General features: G+C 56.3%; 1 protein-coding gene across 3 annotated transcripts in view; it reads left to right on the top strand.

Annotated features, from left to right (window-relative positions):
- The window catches only part of FBLN2 (fibulin 2), a 74,650-nt gene extending 67,590 nt beyond the window's left edge, over positions 1–7,060 (top strand). For 2 of the 3 annotated variants that reach the window (XM_061197327.1, XM_061197329.1), the window contains 5 exons: positions 83–208; positions 2,350–2,466; positions 3,122–3,250; positions 4,115–4,238; positions 6,223–7,060. In XM_061197327.1, the coding sequence (XP_061053310.1) occupies positions 83–208; positions 2,350–2,466; positions 3,122–3,250; positions 4,115–4,238; positions 6,223–6,580 (854 nt within the window). In that variant the 3' untranslated portion in view covers positions 6,581–7,060. The remainder of the gene's footprint in view (positions 1–82; positions 209–2,349; positions 2,467–3,121; positions 3,251–4,114; positions 4,239–6,222) is intronic. The other variant, XM_061197328.1, reaches the window with a different exon arrangement.
- The last annotated feature ends 11,514 nt before the right edge of the window (positions 7,061–18,574 follow it).

Raw genomic sequence — 18,574 nt, 5'->3', positions numbered from 1 at the left:
CTCCTCCCCGGGGGTGGAGGGGGCTGGCGTCCAGGCCACCTCCGCCCTCCCTGAGGCCCTGCGCCTGCCGCCCGCCCCACAGACGTGAACGAGTGCTGGACCTCGCCCAGCCGCCTGTGCCAGCACACGTGCGAGAACACGCTCGGCTCCTACCGCTGCTCCTGCGCCTCCGGCTTCCTGCTGGCGGCCGACGGCAAGCGTTGCGAAGGTATGGCCGACCCGGCCTCTGACCCGTGGCCCACTGTGCAGGGCCCCAGGCCTCAGCTGCAGGCTGTTTCCTGCCAGGGCCCCCCACTGCCATCTCAGACCCAAGGGCTGGGTGTTTGTGTTGTCTGCACCCCTGGGCGGGAGCTCCCTGCAGGCAGGGGGGGCAGCCCAGCCTCTGCCCCTGGGTAGGTGCTGGTCCTGGTCATGACTGCGGTGCCTTGGGGTCCAGGCAGGAAGCAGAGGGAGTGAGACGAGAGGTAGGCCCGTGGCCAGGCGGACGGCCCGGCGGCCACACAGCACCTGGCAGTGCCATGCAGAGTGACCCCATCTTGGTTTTCCAGATCCCAGAAATCTAGATATTTAAGCAAAGTCTGCTGGTTTTTACACGTCGCTGGTGGATCTAAACTTAAACACACTGTGTGTTAAACCAAGCACGTGAACTGGACCTGCGGCCCAGTCGTCACCCATGTGGGATGCTCCTGGGGCTGACGGAGGGGACGCGTGAGGGACCGTCACACTGTTCCCACCTGTGTTCATGGTGTGGTTGGGCCAGGTCTGGTGGGGTTGGTGTGGAGGGGTGCGGGGGTCCCAGGCTGCTCGGTGAAGTGGGGAGGGGTCCCGTGAGTAAAGGGGATGTGGGGTCTCTGGCCCCATTTAGCTGGCACCGTCTTTCCCAGCACCTCCCCTGGAGGTGCTTTCCTCATTTCCCTCCTGGGGAGGTGAGTCTGCTGAGGCCCCTGGGAAGGCCATGCACCTCTCTCTGATCACCTGGCCTGGCCAAAGAGCTGGCCTCCTGTGGGACGGGACCAGCCCAGGGACAGGGGAGCGACCCCAGGCCTGGCTGTGTCAGATGGCACTTGGATGGGCTCCCCAAACAGACCCTGGCACTCCCTTTCACTCACGGGGGTTACAGCCACCTGTGAGCCTCCCCCCGGCCAGGCTGGGTGCAGACAGCCGTGGGGATGGAGCATCCTTCCCACCCTAGTTGTAGTTCATTCGTTCACTTCTTGGCCCTTCTGCCTTCCCCCCCACCACCCCTACTTCAGGCCACTTCTCTCCAGCTCTGTCTGTGGCTGGACGGTAGAGACTCAGAGATGGAACCAGCGTGGCCCCTGGCCCCCGGGAGCTCAGAGCCTGGTAGAGGAGAGAAGCCACTCATTCATTCATTCATGCCGTCCATCATTTTGTGTGAACGCTGTGTATGTTGTGAGGTCCCGAGGGTCATGCGGCAGACGGTGGCCTCAAGGCCATGTGTGAGCTGACTCCCTCCCCCGCACTCTGCTCTGACCACGCCGGCCTCCTTGCTCTTCTGTGCATGCACAGGGCACACCCTCACCTCAGGGCCTGCGCTCTCACCATGCCTTCTGCCTGGAACGCTTCCCCAGATGCCCGCACGACTCCAACACTGCAGCCCTCCCAGACACACCCCTGCCCCTTCTCTGCTCTTTTCCCATAGCATGCGCCACCTTCTGACGTACTAGGTATTCCACTTGTTTAATCCCCCCGCTTCCTCCTTAGCACACACGTGAACGTCACCTCCACGACAGGGAGGTGGCTGTCCGTCTTGCTCGTGGCCGTGTCCCCACGCTCACACAGGCCTGGCGCTTGTCGGAGCCCGGCAGGTCTTGCTTGGTTGGATGAATGAGAGACAAGTCCCTGCCCACAGGGAGCTCAGAGTCCAGCAGATGCCCCATCTCACCCGTCCTCCACGCACACCGCTCACCCGCTGCCTCGCAGGCCTGCTCTCACCCCTCCCCCACCCCCATGCAGGGCCAGCCCTGGGGGTCAAGGGCAGGTCCTTGTTAGCACCTAGGTGACATCTCCCAGAGCCATCTCTACCCAGTGCTGTGCACCCTCAGTAGGGCAGCATCTAGCTCCCCGTGCGGGGATCTGAGCCCCACCTGTGGCTGCTTCCTCTAGGCAGGAGGCCGGGACTGCACCAGCAAGCTATAATACATTGCTGCCCCTGCCTCACTGCATGTCTCAGGCAGGCTCCTTGCCTTTTTCTGGGCCTCTGGTTCCCCATCGCCCGAAGGGGAGGCTGGAACTGATGGTCTCTCAAGATAAGGCTCCAGGTGAGCCGGACCTTGGCCCTCTGGGCTGGGAGGACACCTCGGTGACCTCCGGCTGGTCTGTCTGCAGACGTGAACGAGTGTGAGGCCCAGCCCTGCAGCCAGGAGTGCGCCAACATCTATGGCTCCTATCAATGCTACTGCCGCCAGGGCTACCAGCTGGCCGAGGACGGGCACACCTGCACAGGTACCTCTCCTCTGCCCAGGGCCCCCTTCCTGAGAGACGCCGCTTCCCGTGTGCCAGGCTCCTAGAGTCCCCACCGGGCCGGGACACAGGGCACACGGAGGCCTTAGCGTCGTATCAGAGTTTGAGTCCCAGCCGTGCGTTTCCTGGCTGTGCCACCTTGGACAAATGCTTCCCACGTCTGACCTCAGTGGGATGAAGGATTAAGTTAATTACAGCTGACCCTTGAACGACACGGGGGTCAGGGCCTCCCCTCCCCGATAGTCAAAAATCCACATATAACTTTACAGTCGGCCCTCTGTATCCGCGGTTCCGCATCTGTGGTTGAACCAAGGACAGATTGCGTAGTACTGTAGTATTTATTGAAAAAAGTCCTCGTGTAAGTGGGCCTGTGCAGTTCAAACCTGTGTTGTTCAGGGGTCGGCTGTACCTTGTCCACGGCCTGTCTGGTGCCTGATTGGCCCTCAGCTGGCAGTAGCAAGTATGGAGTGGCCCCGGGAAGCAAGCCCTGGGATGCGGGTCCTGTGTGCTCTGTGGCCTCGGGCAGCTCTCTTCCCCTCTCAGCCCTGCCGTCCTCATCTGTAAAACGGGCCCCCAGGCTCCACGGCTGTGGCAGGATGACCCAGGGTTCACGAGGGGCTGAAACTCTCTCTGGCAGACATTGACGAGTGCGCTCAGGGCGCCGGCATCCTCTGCACCTTCCGCTGCATCAACGTGCCAGGGAGCTACCAGTGCGCGTGCCCAGAGCGCGGCTACACCATGACGGCCAACGGGAGGTCCTGCAAAGGTGAGTGAGGGGTCCGCCCCACCGGGGCCTCAGGCAGCCTCCAAGCAGGCGCAGAAAGCCTCATGCAGCTGGCTGTGCTCCCAGAGCTCTGACACCAAGTGCATAGGCAGAGAATGGCCGATGCCACTGGTGGCCACGTTCACCGAGGTCTACGCCTGGGATGAGGAAGGTGGCAGTCTTTCTGCTGCTGGACCCAGCTTAGAGTCTTCAAGGCTTGGACTCTGCTCTGGGCCCTGCCCTGCGAGCGGGACGGGGGTCCTGTGGGATGATTCTAAAGACAGGAGACCTACCCAGTGAGGAGCCTATACAAGAGGAGCCTCAGGGGTCCCAGAAGCTGGCCAGGGTTTCCTGGCTGCAGAGCTATCTGCTTTTTAATTTAAAAAATCAGTCTGGACTCCCTAAGAGGTGAGGATCTTATCTGCCGTAAACAGCTGTGCGGGAATGATGACTTTATGTGCCTAGAGCGTGATTTCAGTTTTGAGCCTGAGGCCCTGTTCTGCTTGATGGTGGCAACACAGCGTGGGCTTCTTGGACAGTTAGATGCCGCAGTGATTTTGGCTCTTGAAGGCGCTTCAGCCCGGAAACCTGTTCGCGTTCAGGACATCTCCCCCGAACCCTCCTCCCTGGCCATCCTGGCGCGGGGGCTGGGGAATGGCCTGTGCTGGCAGCACAGAGGCTCCCAGGCCCTTGGCTACTGTACAGAGTGGAAGAGACGGGAGTATGTGACGCTTGGGTGGCATGTGAGCTGTGTGCCCACAGGACGAGCTGCCCTGAGACTCAGGCCCCCGGGGCGGGCTGGGGTGGCTCGGACGAGGGTCTCCAGCTCTGGGCATCCCTCCCATCGCCCTCCTCTGCTCCCCCCAGACCTGGACGAGTGTGCACTGGGCACCCACAACTGCTCTGAGGCTGAGACTTGCCATAACATCCAGGGCGGCTTCCGCTGCCTGCGTTTCGAGTGTCCTCCAAACTACGTCCGAGTCTCTGAAACGTGAGTGCCCCCACCCCGGCCTCGGGCCCGGGGACCCTGCACCGATCCACACTGCCCTGGGCGGAGGCCAGGTGACCGGTGGCGCATGCCTTCACCACCCCCTGCTCTTCACAGGCCCCACTGCCAGGTCTGTGGTCTGATGACCATAAATGGTATAAAACAGCACCTTGCAGAAAGCTTAGTGCATAGAGTATGAAAGGAAGAAGACTCACAAAAAAAAATATTCTCTTTCTCTCTCTCAAACACACACACTAGTTATCTTTTGCTGTGTAATGAGTTTTTTGCAATACTTCGCATCTTAATGTGACAAGTAGTTATCATCTCACACAGTTTTGGAGGGTCACGAGCCAAGGAGCCGCTTAGCTGGGTGGTCCTGGCTAAGGGTCGCATAGGGCTGGGTCCTCTGAAGCCTTGACCGCGGCTGCAGGATCCCGCTGCCCACTCATGGCTCTGGGCGGGAGGCCTCAGCGCCTCACCATGTGGCCTCTCCATGGGGCCGGAGCTCCCCCAGCACGGGTCATCAAGAAGGCAAGTGATGGTCCTTTGTAACCTAACCTAATCCTAAAAGTGACATATCATCACTTCTGCCACTGGCCACACGGTCCAGCACTGCACGGGGAACCCTGGGAGGCAACATTCAAAGTGTGACTGACAGGAGGGGAGACACCGGGACCATCTCGCAGGCTGGTGACCACACTCCCTAGTGATGCCTCTTGGTGTTTCGCCGTATTTCCTATCCTTTCCTTACTAAACATACATTTCCGTAGAGTACTTGCTGGGGTGTCCATCTTTTCTCTGCGTGGTGCTGTCACGTGGGTGTGCTCCGTTGTTCGAAGCTTGCTGTCTCTGCTTGGTCGCCGTCCTTTGCGTCTGTGCGTGCAGCCCGCCTGGGGTGGCACTTCCTAGCATGTATGCGCTCGTGATTTACTTGCCGGCTGCCCTGCTGACTCTGTGACATGCTTGCTAATACACACAGTGCCGGGGAGTGTCTATGTGCAGGTGTGTTGGGACGCTTGGGTGAGTGTGTCTGGGTGACCCTGGGCAGGTGACCTCCTTTCCCTGGGTCTCAGCTGCTCCGCCTGCAACATGGGTGACGGTAGCGCCAGCCCCAGGGTGGGTGTGAGCACGGCATGAGTGAAAACACGTCATGAGTTTACACAGCATATGGCATGGCCTGGTGCTGCATTAGTGCCATGTGTTGGCGACGTCATACCCCAACCCTGCGTGGCTGTGCACTGTGGTCCCCCAGTTGGGGAACTCTGCTCACAACATCCTCTAGACCTGCTGAGCCCTGGTGCCCATTTTGGAAGCACTGAGCTTTGACACAGGGATTTAGTGATGGAGGTGACAGTGTCTCATTGCACCCAGAAGAGACCAGGTTGTTGCTGGGCTTAGAAATCGAGGCCTTGGGCCCCGTGGGGTTTGGTGCAGGTTCTGTCATCATGGTCCTGTAGCGTGGCCGAGTTCCCCGGCGTCCTCTGGAGCAGGTGTGACTCAGAGCTCTGTGATACTCGGAGAGGGGAAAGGGCAGGCCATCCCAGGTCAGAAGAGGAAATGGCTCCGAAGGAGAGTCAATTATGGAAGAAAAGGGAATCTGAGAAAAGATTGCAAAAATAAAAACACCATGGCCAGGGAATCCATGCAAATAGGCAGTGTGCGAGGGAAACAATGCAGGCAGGGAGGTAAGAATGAAGGAAGGTAGGAAGGTGCACCGGGACGAGAGAGAGCTGCTAACAAGCTACCTGGCGCTGTGCTGAGAGCCGCATGTTTATAAACTCACCCCTTCCCATCAATGAAACCGCGAGGCCGTTAACCCGTCCTACGGACAAGGAAGCTGAGGTCCAGGGAGGTCAGGTGACCCGGCAGAGGCTGCGAGGCTGCCGAGGGCGGAGCTGGGCTGGGGGCCTGCGCCCGGTCGGTCGGGCAGGGTGAGTGTCGGGTGGGGGCGAGCCCGCCGCTGACGCCCCCGCCGTGCGCCCCGCAGGAAGTGCGAGCGCGCGCTGTGCCACGACTTCATGGAGTGCCAGAACGCGCCGGCGCGCATCACGTACTACCGGCTCAACTTCCAGACCGGGCTGCTGGTGCCGGCGCACATCTTCCGCATCAGCCCGGTGCCCGCCTTCGCCGGCGACACCATCGCGCTGACCATCACCAAGGGCAACGAGGAGGGCTACTTCGGCACGCGCCGCCTCAACGCCTACACGGGCGTCGTCTTCCTGCAGCGGTCCGTGCGCGAGCCGCGGGACTTCGCCCTGGACGTGGAGATGAAGCTCTGGCGGCAGGGCTCCGTCACCACCTTCCTGGCCAAGATGCACATCTTCTTCACCACCTTTGCCCTGTGAGGTGTGGCCGCGGACGAGCGCGCGGAGCCCCGGGTCCCCCGCTGGTCCGGCGCCCCGGCCGCACGCCTCTTTCTGCGCTCCCTGCCGGCCGCGTGGGGGGCGGGCGCTGTGGCCAGTTTACTCTGACCCTGTAAATTAACTTAATTTTGCTGACTTGTTCCTCGCGTTTCGGCCTCTCCTGTGCCCCTGGAGGGAGCTTTGCGCAGGCCAGTGCTGGTGCCCCGTGGATGGGGTCGGAGGATCCGAGGCTGGACGTGACCAAGACTGGAATCAGCGACCACGTTGGAGATTTTGGACTCAGCTGGGTGACCTGTCCCCAATGATGATATTCTGTTTCATGTTCCACTGTGATTAGCTCTTCACTTTTCTTTTTTAAATCGTTTTTAAGTGTTCTTGTTTAATTATAAAAGTAGTACATGTATATTGCAAATATATATATATTCAAATAGTACAAAAGGGTTATAAAGTAAAAAAGTGAACACAGAAACCCGCTTCCTTTTGTGCAGTGTTTGCGCGTGCCAGCGGTGCCTGAGTGTCTTGCGGCCCCGCCTTGGGCCTCACCTTGGGTTGCTGAAAGGGCGGAAGTGGGAGCGTGCTCGCTTCTGATGCTACTTCTCCTCCTCCTGCGTTTCCCTCTTCCCTCCTCTCCTTCTCCAAATGTGGGCCTCACCTGGCTTGTCACTGTGGACATTGTCCAGAAACTGGACATCTACGTTTAGTGTTACTTTTGTCACCTCCTGACCGACTGCTGTTCGCACCTAATGACGAACGTGTGTGAGACTGTTTAGCATAGAAATGAGCTAATGGTTAGCTAAATCCAGTTCTCTCTCGGGCCAGCCGTTTTCCATTGGTGTTCCGTCCTGCGGAGGCTGTAACTCCGTGTCCCAGTGTACTTGGCCGTTGTCGGTATTATAGCTTCACCAATGGTGCCAGGGCTGTGGGGACACATCAGGGTAGGTAGGAGTAACCTGCAAAATGAGACTGGAGTGCCAGCCAGTCATTAGCAATTCATCCAGCGAAACGTCTTTCATGTGACTACATGTCTTCCAGGACAAGGCCACTCAGGTTTGCAGCGTCCATTTCACTTTGTCAGGTTCCAAAGGCAGGAGTGAGCTCGGCTTCACCCTTTCAGCTGTCTGGTATAATGGAGCTGAGAGATGGTATTGCCTGTTTCTCCAAGCCTCGTGAGACATGAACGTACTGGACAAACGTAGTCGTTGCGTAAGCCATTCATCCTTTCCCCTCAGCTACGGTTCCCTTTCTCTCCATTTGTACCCCAGTTCTTCCACGTTGGGAACGGACGTTAGGTTTGGCCATCGTGCTGGTCTAGATGAAAGGCAGCAATGCTCTTCCGGTGAGCTCCTCCCCTCCGTCCCCCGGCCCACTCCGTTCCTGTAGGTAGAGTTAACCAGGGGGCCATCTCAACCAGCAGACGACACAGCTGCAACCCTGAGTTTGCCAGATGGGGTGAAGGCATCGTCCACCCCATCAGGCCCTTAGGAATTCTGACACAAAGGTTTAAAAGTCTAGTTAAGGTTTCTTGCTTAGGAATCAGCCCTGCTTCCTGCATGCACAGTTGCAGCCTTGCTCCTGGGACAGCTGCATCAGATACAAAAAAAGAAAGTTGAGATGATGCCATGCCAACATCCTCCCCCTGTGTGAAGAATTGTGCAGTCACAACAGAATCCTACCCCCACCCCCATCCCAGATCACCTAGAAAAGCAGAGGAATCTTTCTAGTGGGGACCTGCCTTGGCTCCCTGGTGTTGAGGGTGAACATATACTCAGGAAGGCTTGAAAGCCAGCCCTTCGCGCCTTTATCTTCCCCGCCGCATGTTAGACGACTGGTGTCTCAGATGCCATCCTAGCTCTCTGCCTAAACGTCATTCCAAGGAGGAGGTCTCTCTGCCCACTGTTGACGCGGTGGGGTGTAACGTGTGATCCTTGGGTTGAAGCAATGTGATTTGATGGTCCAGACTGGCACACTGTCTCTCGTGCCCACACTCTTACAGTATTTTGAGCATTTGCATCTACCGCTGGGCTGGATGTGCAAAGCCCCTTCCAGAGTAGATGTCTCTTCCTGTCAGGACCCGTTTGTAGCCTCCTGGGGCCTCCCTAATCAGTCCATCCGGCCAGCTATGGGCAGGCTTCCCCCCGGGGATTCTATCCCATAGCTGTCCATGGTGTCCATATCTCTAGTTGGTACAACAATTCTGTTGACATATTGTGCCTCAGAGGGTGTGAGGGGAGTTTGTCTAGGTCCAGCCCGTCCCTGTGTTGCTGCGGCCCCCGGATGTCCACTTACTCCATGGACCCAGGTGGCCACCTCTGAGGAGCGCCCCAGGGTACCTCCTTGCCGATTCCAATCCCCTTCTGATCCTGGAAGGGGGTTCTTCTGAAGGGCGTCAGCGTGTCCCACTTTAAGGCACCTCTCCAGTCCCCATAGTGATTTCCATAGGGTGTGCCCATATGGACATCCCTGTAATAGGCCAGGTTTTCATTGCCCTCTGCCTGACTGTAGGGCCAGGCCATTGGCCACCACCTGTAAGTCAATGAAAAACCAAACGTAGGGGCAAACAGCATGCAGTTCAGCCCCCCAAGCTCGTTTGTTTTTACCTTCTTCCAGCCGAGGGGCAGCCTTCCAAAGAGGATGTTGTCCGTACACCTTGGTCAGTCAAGAGCTTTCATAGGGCCCCATGCAAGTGACTGTAGAATCTGGCAGCTCCTCGGTTAGAACCTCACGTGATTCCAGAGTCAGCTGTAGGGGAGAAATCTACCTGCTTGTGATTCTACTGAGTACCTCATTGCATTCCCCTTGGAGCCTCTTCCTGCACAAACCATTTCCATTTTATTGTGGAGCTCTTCCGGACACTGCCCTCCCTTTTAGTGTTTCTCTAACATCACCCAAGACATTATGGGTATTTCAGGTTTCAAGATTATTTTATGGTCTTCAGTCACGAGGGCAGTCTCAATCAAAGTAGCCAGCCAGTAATTGTCTCTCAAATGGAAAGCTTCTGGTCCCAAATCCACGTTTGGCAAATTGTACAGTTTGAGGAAATAATCCTCTCACAGCTGCCCTTATGTATCAGTCAGTGTTCTCTAGAGAAACAGAACTAATAGTGTATATATGTGCATACGTGTGTGTGTGTGTAGTTAGATAGATAGGTAGATAGATAGGTAGATAAAATAAGGAATTGGCTTGCACAGTTATGGAAGCCGAGAAGTCCCACGATCTGACCCAGGAAAGCTGGTGCAGTGACTCAGTGCAAGTCTGAAGGCCTGAGAACCAGCAGCACCGAGGACAGAAGATCAGTGTCCCAGCTCAAACCATCAGGCAGGAGAGGCTGAATTCTTCCTTCCTCCGTCACTTAGTCCTATTCAGACCCTCAACAGATTGGGTGATGCCCATCCACACTGAAGAGGGCAGGCTACTTTACTGAATCCACCAATTCAAACTCTAATTTCTTCCAGAAACACCCTCACAGATACACTCAGAAATAACGTTTAACCAAATATCTGGGCACCCCATGATCCAGTCAAGTTGGTACATGAAGTTAACCATCACGTCTTACTTCAGACCACCTACAATTTCCAAGGACCGCGCTCACTTCAGATCAGCTGGCTGCTGATTCCATGACCACCCTCAGGTTCAGTAATTCACTAGAATGACTCACGGAACTCAGAAAAGTGCTATACTTATTTTTACAGTTTTATTATAGCAAAAGGATACACATCAAAATCAGCCGAGGGAAGAGACACGTAGGGCAGGGTCCAGGAGGCGTCCCAACACGGTTTCTCGTTATGCCCTCCCCATGGAGTCCCAGGTGGCGTCACCTCCTCCCAGCCTTCATGTGTGAGCATTGCCCACCAGGGAAGCTCCCCTGAGCCTTTGGTATCCAGAGTTTTTATTGGAGCTGGTTGGTAGTTGGGGCAACCTATTCCCTGACACAAGGGAGCAGCACAATTGCTAATGATTTTACCAGTGGTGACCCGGGAGCATGTCCTGGTGGAGGGGATGCTGCAGCGGATGCAACGATGCAAGCATCTGAAAAATGTAACAGCAAAATTGGCTGGTTGCCGCTAAGCTGTATTGCCCTGCAGAGGGACAGTGAGAAAGTTGGAGCTGTTAATAGGCAGGTATTGGCTAAGGGTGAGAGGCAGGGGCCCTCGGTGGCAGCTCCCAAAGACGCACCTGGCTCCTGCAGTGGAAGGGCAGACCGAGCTGTGTGGCAGGCTGAAGACCTGCGTGTGAGAGTCACAGAGATCCAGGGACGTTTGACTGCTCAGCCAAGGTCTGCCACGGGACGTTAAGGGCTGGTATGGAAACCTGGGGTCCTCAAAATGGAGGAGACCCTCTGGAGGTGCAGAGGAGGCCGGCCCTTTGAGTAAGAGCCAGCGCTGTTGTGCCTGAAGAGACTGCTGTTAGCCACCTTCCCTCACCACCACCCACGCAGGAGCTGCCCTCGCCTCCTCTGCTGGCTGCCAGGCTGATAACAGATTCAATCTCTTTGGGAATTTTCCCTCCTGCACAGTGGAGTTCATATGTGATGGGCCTGAGCCGATGACACCCGTGTTTCCCGACACTGTGATTGGCTCCAGGATGGGCCCTGGATGTACCCGAGGTCTTTGCGGGGATACTGAGATGGAGGTGGTTCTCTTGACCCCTGCCCTTGAACCTGAGGGGCTGTCGGGCCTGGAGCGGCCACCCCCATGTGGCAGCGGGTGAAAGCCGAGACTGAAGGCTGGGTGGAGCCCCCGAGGTGGCAGTGCGGACCGCAGAGCCTGAGCTCTGAAACCTACCAGGCCTGAGGCCACCCGACCTTTGAATTTTCTGCCTTTACCTTCTCTTTTGTGTAAGCTAGCTTGATTGTTTTCTGTCAAATGCAACAGGCAAAGTCCAACAGAATGCAGTAACAAGTGAGGAAGGGTGTGCCAGGCAAAGGGAATGGCATGTGCAAAGCTTCTGAGCTGGGGAAGAAGGCTGGTGTGCTGGAGACTTGAGGAGTGAGGGGCGTGGTTGGAGGGTGGGGGGCGGGTGGGCGGAGTCACAGCAGACCTCAGATGTGACCCTGATTCTCAGGGCAGTGGGGGTCTGTTGAAGCACTGGGGGACCACCTTTGCAGTTTACAAACGTCCCTCTGGCTGCAGTCTGGAGGGTAGATGGTAGACGTGAGGGCAAGCCCTGTAGGGGGCTTTTTTTTTTTTTTTGGTAGTATTTTTCGTTCTGTAATGGTCTTGTTATAGGTGTCATTCAGTCTCCTAATTGCTTTGCACCGCTTTAAACTTGGTCGTTGTCACTGTGGGTCTGGTCTGTTGCTGCAGAGCCCTCCGTGGGGTGCCCCCCTACAGTAAACCCTGTGATGCCTCCCAGGCTGCCCTCCAGAAAGGCAGCACCAGTCAGCCTCCTGTGCCCTGTGGCCCATGGGTGGTCTCACTTGCTGACACGTGCCAAGCGGAGGAGCGGGCAGGGCCATTGGCCTGTGTGTGGGGAAGGGGATGGTGGTGGTCCTGAGCATGGTACGTGGGTGCCCAGGCTTGCTTCATCCAAGTCACTGAGCTCCCCCAACATCAGGGCCCTTCCCGGCGAGCTGAGGGCCCGCGGGCTCCATTGCATGGCTGGCACAGTGTTTAGAAAAGTTTTGAGCCAATATTAAACATGGAGAATTTTCACCCAAACTTGTAGGTTTTCAGCTTTTCTGGAAACCCTAGGCCTCTTCCTTCCTGTGGTTTCCCAAGGTAAAGCTATTCTTTTAAAATGTGTCGATTTGGTAGCCCCCGTGGCCCCTTAGAACCTCACAGCCCCTGCGAAACAGACCATGGCAAAGCGATGACAGCCTGGCTGGAGATGGTGAGCGTCCCGTCGCGGGAGGTGTGCAAGTTGGGCCCGGAAGGTCTGCTGGACATGGGATGGGGCCCTGGAGTTTCTGCCTTGTCCACGTTCCGTGATTTTGTGAGGCAGGCGTTGTCCCCTCCTGCTCTTCTGCGAGCCAGTGGGATGGAGGAGGTTCTTTCCAGCAGGCTGGACTTTCCAGGCACACGAGCCGGGCAATGGTGCCCCCTCGTGGCTGCAGCCCAGCCCGGGAGCTCTACCTGTGACCAATGCAGAGGGATGGATTTGGACAGGTGGGATGGGGGAAGGTGTTCCTGGTGGCAAGGAGGGCCGTGGTACCTCATGGCGGCGCACGAGAGACCCTGACCATGGCCCAGTGTGGCTGGAGGGAAGGCTGTAGTGGGAGCAGAGGCTGGAGGTCTGGGGGAGGCCAGATGGGGAGGGCACCAGATGCGGAGCGAGGAGTGGTCCTCGAGGGGGACATGGGCCTGAGTGGCGCCCTGACTTTGGCAGTGTGATCACCCCTCCCTTGAACAGCAGGTGTGTCCGTGGCCCCAGTGCTGAGGTCTCCCGGGCTCTGCTCCTCTGCCCTATCTGTGGGACCAAGAATTCCCACCCATAAGAATCTTCCTGGCAAGTGGATTTACTGACCTGGCCTGGCTTGCCCTACCATGGATGGGACCACCATTGACGGCCAGGTGCTTTAATGGTGGAACTGGGGGCAAATGGTGCCACCCAGAGAACTGACATGCCTGGGCTCCACCACCATCTACCGGGAGACACCACAGGGGTTCAGCCGCTGTGCTTGGGGCTCTGCATCGCTAAGATTGCTTTTCATCCTGCTGTGACCTGTGAGGGAGGGCTTCTGTTCCCATTCTACAGAAGTGGAAACTGAGGCTCAGAGCATGTGACTTGCCCAAGGTCATACAGAGACCCAAACCCAGATGTGCCTGACTGCAAAAGCTCATGGCTCAAGGGAATGGGAGGACAAGGGACAAAACACTTGCAAAAGACACAGCTGATAAAGGGCAGTTAGCTAAAAAACACAAAGAACTCAAAATTCAACAATAAGAAAATGAATAACCTAATTTTAAAATGGGCGAAAGATCTGAACACACACTTCACCAGAGAAGATCTACAGATGGCAAACAAGCAGGTGCAAAGATGCTCCACATCATATGTCATTAGGGAATTATAGATTAAAACAGGGAAATATCACCACACACCTCTTAGAATGGCCAAAATCTTGAATGCTGATAACACCAAATTCTGGTGAGGATGTGGATCAGCAGGGCTTCTCATTCACTGCTGGTGAGAACACAGAATTGTACGGCTACTCTAGAAGATACTTGGCAGTTTCTTACAAAATTAAAAATACTCTTTTTTTTTAAATAAATTTATTTATTTATTTTTGGCTGTGTTGGGTCTTCGTTGTGGTGCGTGGGCTTCTCACCGCGATGGCTTCTGCTGTGGAGCACTGACACCCGGTGTGTGGGCTTCAGTAGTTGTGGCACGCAGGCTTCAGTAGTTGTGGCCCACGGGCTCCAGAGCGCAGGCTCAGCGGTTGTGGCACACGGGCTCAGTTGCTCCGCGGCATGTGGGATCCACCCAGATCAGGGCTCGAACCCATGTCCCCCTCATTGGCAAGCTGACTCTTAACCACTGCACCACCAGGGAAGCCCTAAAAATACTCTTTAACATACAATTCAGCAGTTGCCATCGTTGGTATTTACCCAAGTGAGCTGAAAACTTATGTGCACCCAAAAACGAGAACATGGATGTTTATAGCAGCTTTATTCATATTCGCCAAAACTAGGAAGCAACCAAGCTGTCCTTCAGTAGGTGAATGGATAAATAAACTGTGGTACCTCCAGACAATGGGATATTATTCAGCACTAAGAAGAAATGAGCTATCAAGTCATGAAAAGACAGGAGGAACCTTAAATGCATATTATTAAGTGAAAGAAGCCAATCTGAAAAGGCTGAAACTGTATGATTCCAACTTTTATGACATTCTAGAAAAGCCAGAACTATGGAGACAGTAAAAAGATGAGTAGTCGCCAGGAGTTTGGGGGGAGGGAGGGATGAATAGATGGAGACCACAGGCTGTTTAAGGGAGTGAAACTATTCTTTATGTATTATAATAGTGGACGGATGTCATTATACGTTTTCTAAACCCATAGGATGTGCACCACCAAGAGTGAACCCTCGTATAAATGATGGACTTTTGTTACTAACAGTGCAACAGGGCTCATCAGTTGTAACAAATGCAGCACTGTGATGGGGGATGCTGATGGTCAGGCAGACTGTACCTGTGTGCAAGTAGCGGGTACGTGGGAACTCTGCACTTCCCACACAATGTTGCTGTGAACCTAAAACTGCTCAGAAAAATAAAAAATCACTGAGTTGCCCTAACCAGCCTCTGGAAACTCACAGTCTGGTGGGGTTTGGACAGAAACAGGTACAACTATTTGGACAGTCACTGCAATGATGAGGAAGCCACGGGGGCTGTGGACACTCAGAGGAGCTATTACACTGGCATCAGGGAAGGCTCCCTGGAGGAAGTGTTGTCTCCAGTGGGCTTTCACGGCCCAGGTGGAGTAGCAGGGCAGGCATTACAGGCAGAGGAACCAGCACGAAGAAAGGCACGGAGGTGTGAGGCTCTGGGGGAACAGCGGAAGTTCGACGTGCAGAGTGGGGTTTCGAGGGCAGAGATGAGTCGCAGGAGGTCGGCTAGGCTGGAGGCGAGGTCTGGGTTTGCGCGGGCTCCTCTGGGCGTGGGGTGGAGGTGGGGGTCCGCGGCGACACCTGGCGGTAGCGCGTGGAACTGCGGGCGGCCGCGCAGGCGCAGACCGGGGAGAAGCTGTGCTCGCCTGGGCGGGCAGGGCTGGGCAGAGTGCCGGCCCGGTCCTGGAGCAGAAATCAGGGGGTCCGTGAATATAGATGCGCAAAATATGACATCTTTTGTTTGTCACTAACCTCTAATGGAAATGAAGCGTTTCCTTTCATTATGAGCGCAGGCAGCAAACCGCAGTAGCATTAGCTGTGTTCCCATCACATCTCAGGAATCTCAAAACAGCGCTTAGGCTCGTCAGTACTTTGAAATTACCACCTGCCGCTGGATCGTGTTAGGAAGCATGGTGTTAGGAAGCAGACCCACATTGTGCCGTAGTATAGACTTCTTTTTAGTATTTTGATAACTATAATTTCAATCTAATTGGCAGTTAAAAACCTACAGTGTCCTCCAGACTGCCAAAGGTGCCTCTGGCACACACACGTGCACACAGATATGCACACGCAGACATGCACATGCACACACACACACACACAGTGTTTGCGACCCCCTCCCAGGAGGAATGACGACACCAGCGAGTGCCCCGTGTAAGGTGCTGACCATATAATTTATCGTCTGCATCTGCACACTTGGGTGCAAAAGGGGCAGCAGGTGTGCACAGACTCTCCCTCGCATTGGGGGCCTATGGGGCGTCAGTGGTTGTGTCTGTGGGTGAGTGAGCCTGAGTGTGGAGGAACCAGTGGAGTACATCTGATGTGGGGGGTGCTGTGTGTGTGTGCGTGTGTGTGTGTGTGTGTGTGTGTAGGGGGTCTGTCTCTGGTGTTTGGGTTCTGGCAGCTGCCTGACCTACAGCCCCGTGTTCAGCCTGGTCATTCTGGCCCTCAGAGGAGATTTTGCTCAGGTGTTTCCAGGGGTGGCACGTGGTATTGGGGGGGGTCTGCCCTGCCTTGTCTGAGGGAGACAGGTGGGCTCCGTGTCGCCTTCTTGCGTCACCAAACTCATCCTCCCTCCCGTGATCACCCCCATTTTACAGATGCAGAAACTGAGGCCCAGAGAGGTTGAGTATTTTGCCCAGGCCACACAGGGAGTGCAGCCATGGATGATGAGGGGCAGGATTCCTGGTCTTTCTGAACCTCGGCGTCCTTGCCTGTCATTTCAGGAGAGGAAGATGCCTGAGGCCGAGGTAGAAGGGGGGTCTCAGCGTTGGCCCCTCTCCTGTGCAATTCCCATCCCGACTCCTCATCCTTCCCGGCTTCAAATCCAAGTTCCACGGCCTGGTATCACTCCCAATCCATCCTGGTGCTCCAGCCACCCCAGCACTAGCCCTTCCTGGCTCCCTTGAGCGCCTTCACACCTCCAGGCCTCTGCCCATTCTGTTCCCTGTGCTGGGAGTGCCTGGCAGACTCACTCATCCTGCAAACCTCTGCTCTGACCACCCCACATAGAGTTGGTACGTCCCGCTCTGCTCCCCACCGCCTTCACACAGCCCTGGGGGCAGCCCTTCTCAGGATTTACCCAGATAAACATCATCTCTGTTTCCCCAGCACTTAGCACCAGGCACAGCATAAAGTAGGCACTAATAAATGTTTATTGAATGAATAAACAAACATGTTTGCACACCCCCCGCACCTACCCGTGAGCTGCTCGAGAGAAAGGTTGGGTCCTTTCCAGCTATTCAGGTGGTAATCAGAGTTTGTTCAACTGTCTAGGCTGGGCCCAGAGCTGCAGGAGGAGCAGGCTGGCTGGTGGTGACGGCAGCGTTGGGCGGGGTCGCAGGCTGGGGTCTGGGAGCTGCACATCCGCCGCGTGCTCCTTGGGGTGTCCCCCCGAGGGTCCCCCATGGGCTCAGCCCTTTGTGGTTCTTTCACTCTCGGCCCTAAAAGGTCAGTGCTGGGCCACACCTTATCCTCTCCTCTGTCCATTTATCAGGTCGGAAGCTCAAGGCTGGTCCGGCCCAGCTGGGGCCAAGGTTTATGTGCTTGTCCTCCCTACCCCAGCCACTGTGACCCTGTGAAACACACCAGGAAGGGCGGGGACAGGAAGGGGACAGTGGGTCTCTGCGCTGGCCCCGGGACACTGTCAGCCACGTCAGGATTTATGCTTCGATGCCCCCACCCTGAGAGCTGGCCACCGGGCTGACGCCCTTGGGCTGACGCCGGGCCATCCCTTCAGGGGACCTGGCCAGGCCTGAGGACCCGGAGCTGGCCAGGAGGCGGCAGGAAGAGCAGAGGCATTCTGAGATCCCGGCTGCCCTCACAGATCGGGCCCAGAGTGAACACAGGTCCCCCTGTCACTGATGGGGGACGGAAACTCCCGTGGTGAGGGAGAGCATCTGAGTGAGGGCCTGAGCTGAGCCCAGCCTGGTCCAGCTGAGACACTGGCTAGGACATTGGCTAGGGCTTCAGTTTCCTCAACTGTCAATGGGCATAAATCTTAGTAGCCACCCCTTGGGCCCCTCGGACAGTGTACGTCCACATTGGTTAACCTGGGGACACCGGCTGTTTGTGTCTGTCTGGGGGGCTCTTCCCTACTTGTTGTACCAGCCACCCCAACCCCATATTCTTTTGGGGAGCTCCCCTCCCCCATCCACGTGGTCTTAGCCGAACACCTTCCCATCCATCCCTCCAGGCATCGGGGTTGAAGCGGGAGCCTCCTCAGGCACTGGCCGTGGCTCAGATGTTCAAGAAGTCAAGGGAGAGGTGGTGTTAGGGGGGTTGCTGGCTGCAAACTGAGTTCCAGAAGTTACAGTGGACAGGGTTGGGGGAAAGGGGCAGGTGAGCCAGAGTTGGATCAGGGGGTGCACGGAGGTGGCGTCTAAGGTCACCAGTTGCTCAGTTAGAAATCTGGAGTGGCTGGACTCCTCTCAGTCCCCACATCCAAACCATCAGTGAGCCCTGCCTGCTGGACCCTCAGAACATTCCAGAACCTGACCTCTTCCCCACCTCTCCGCCTCCCTAACCCTCAGAACACTTCAGAACCCAGCCAGCTCCTCTTCCTCTCCCGTCAGCAGCCCGGCTCCAGCCGCCAGCATCTCTCACCTGGGTCCTGGCAGTGGCCTCAGCCTCATCCCTGAGCCACAGCCCTCCCGTCTGCACAACCCCTTCTCCTCACTGCCTGAGCAGTTATGTTAAGTAACTTGCCTATTCTCAATCTCTCCCGCACCACCCACCCTCCCCGGCCCCATGGTTTGCCATCACACCCAGGATAAATGTCAGTTCCTTACTGCAGCCTGTTAAGACCCTCCTAGTTCTGGCTCCTGCCCACCCCCTGACCTGACCTCACATCCTTCACTCCCACGTCCACCGACAGCGGCTCGCTGTTCCTGATCCCGCCTAGTGCGTCATGGCCTTTGCACTGCTGTTTCCTCTGAC

The sequence above is a fragment of the Eubalaena glacialis genome, chromosome 7, assembly GCF_028564815.1.
Source record: "Eubalaena glacialis isolate mEubGla1 chromosome 7, mEubGla1.1.hap2.+ XY, whole genome shotgun sequence".
Classification (NCBI taxonomy): Eukaryota; Metazoa; Chordata; class Mammalia; order Artiodactyla; family Balaenidae; genus Eubalaena; species Eubalaena glacialis.
The sequence above is the reverse complement of the archived record's forward strand: the minus strand, read 5'-3'. Positions and strand labels throughout refer to the sequence as shown.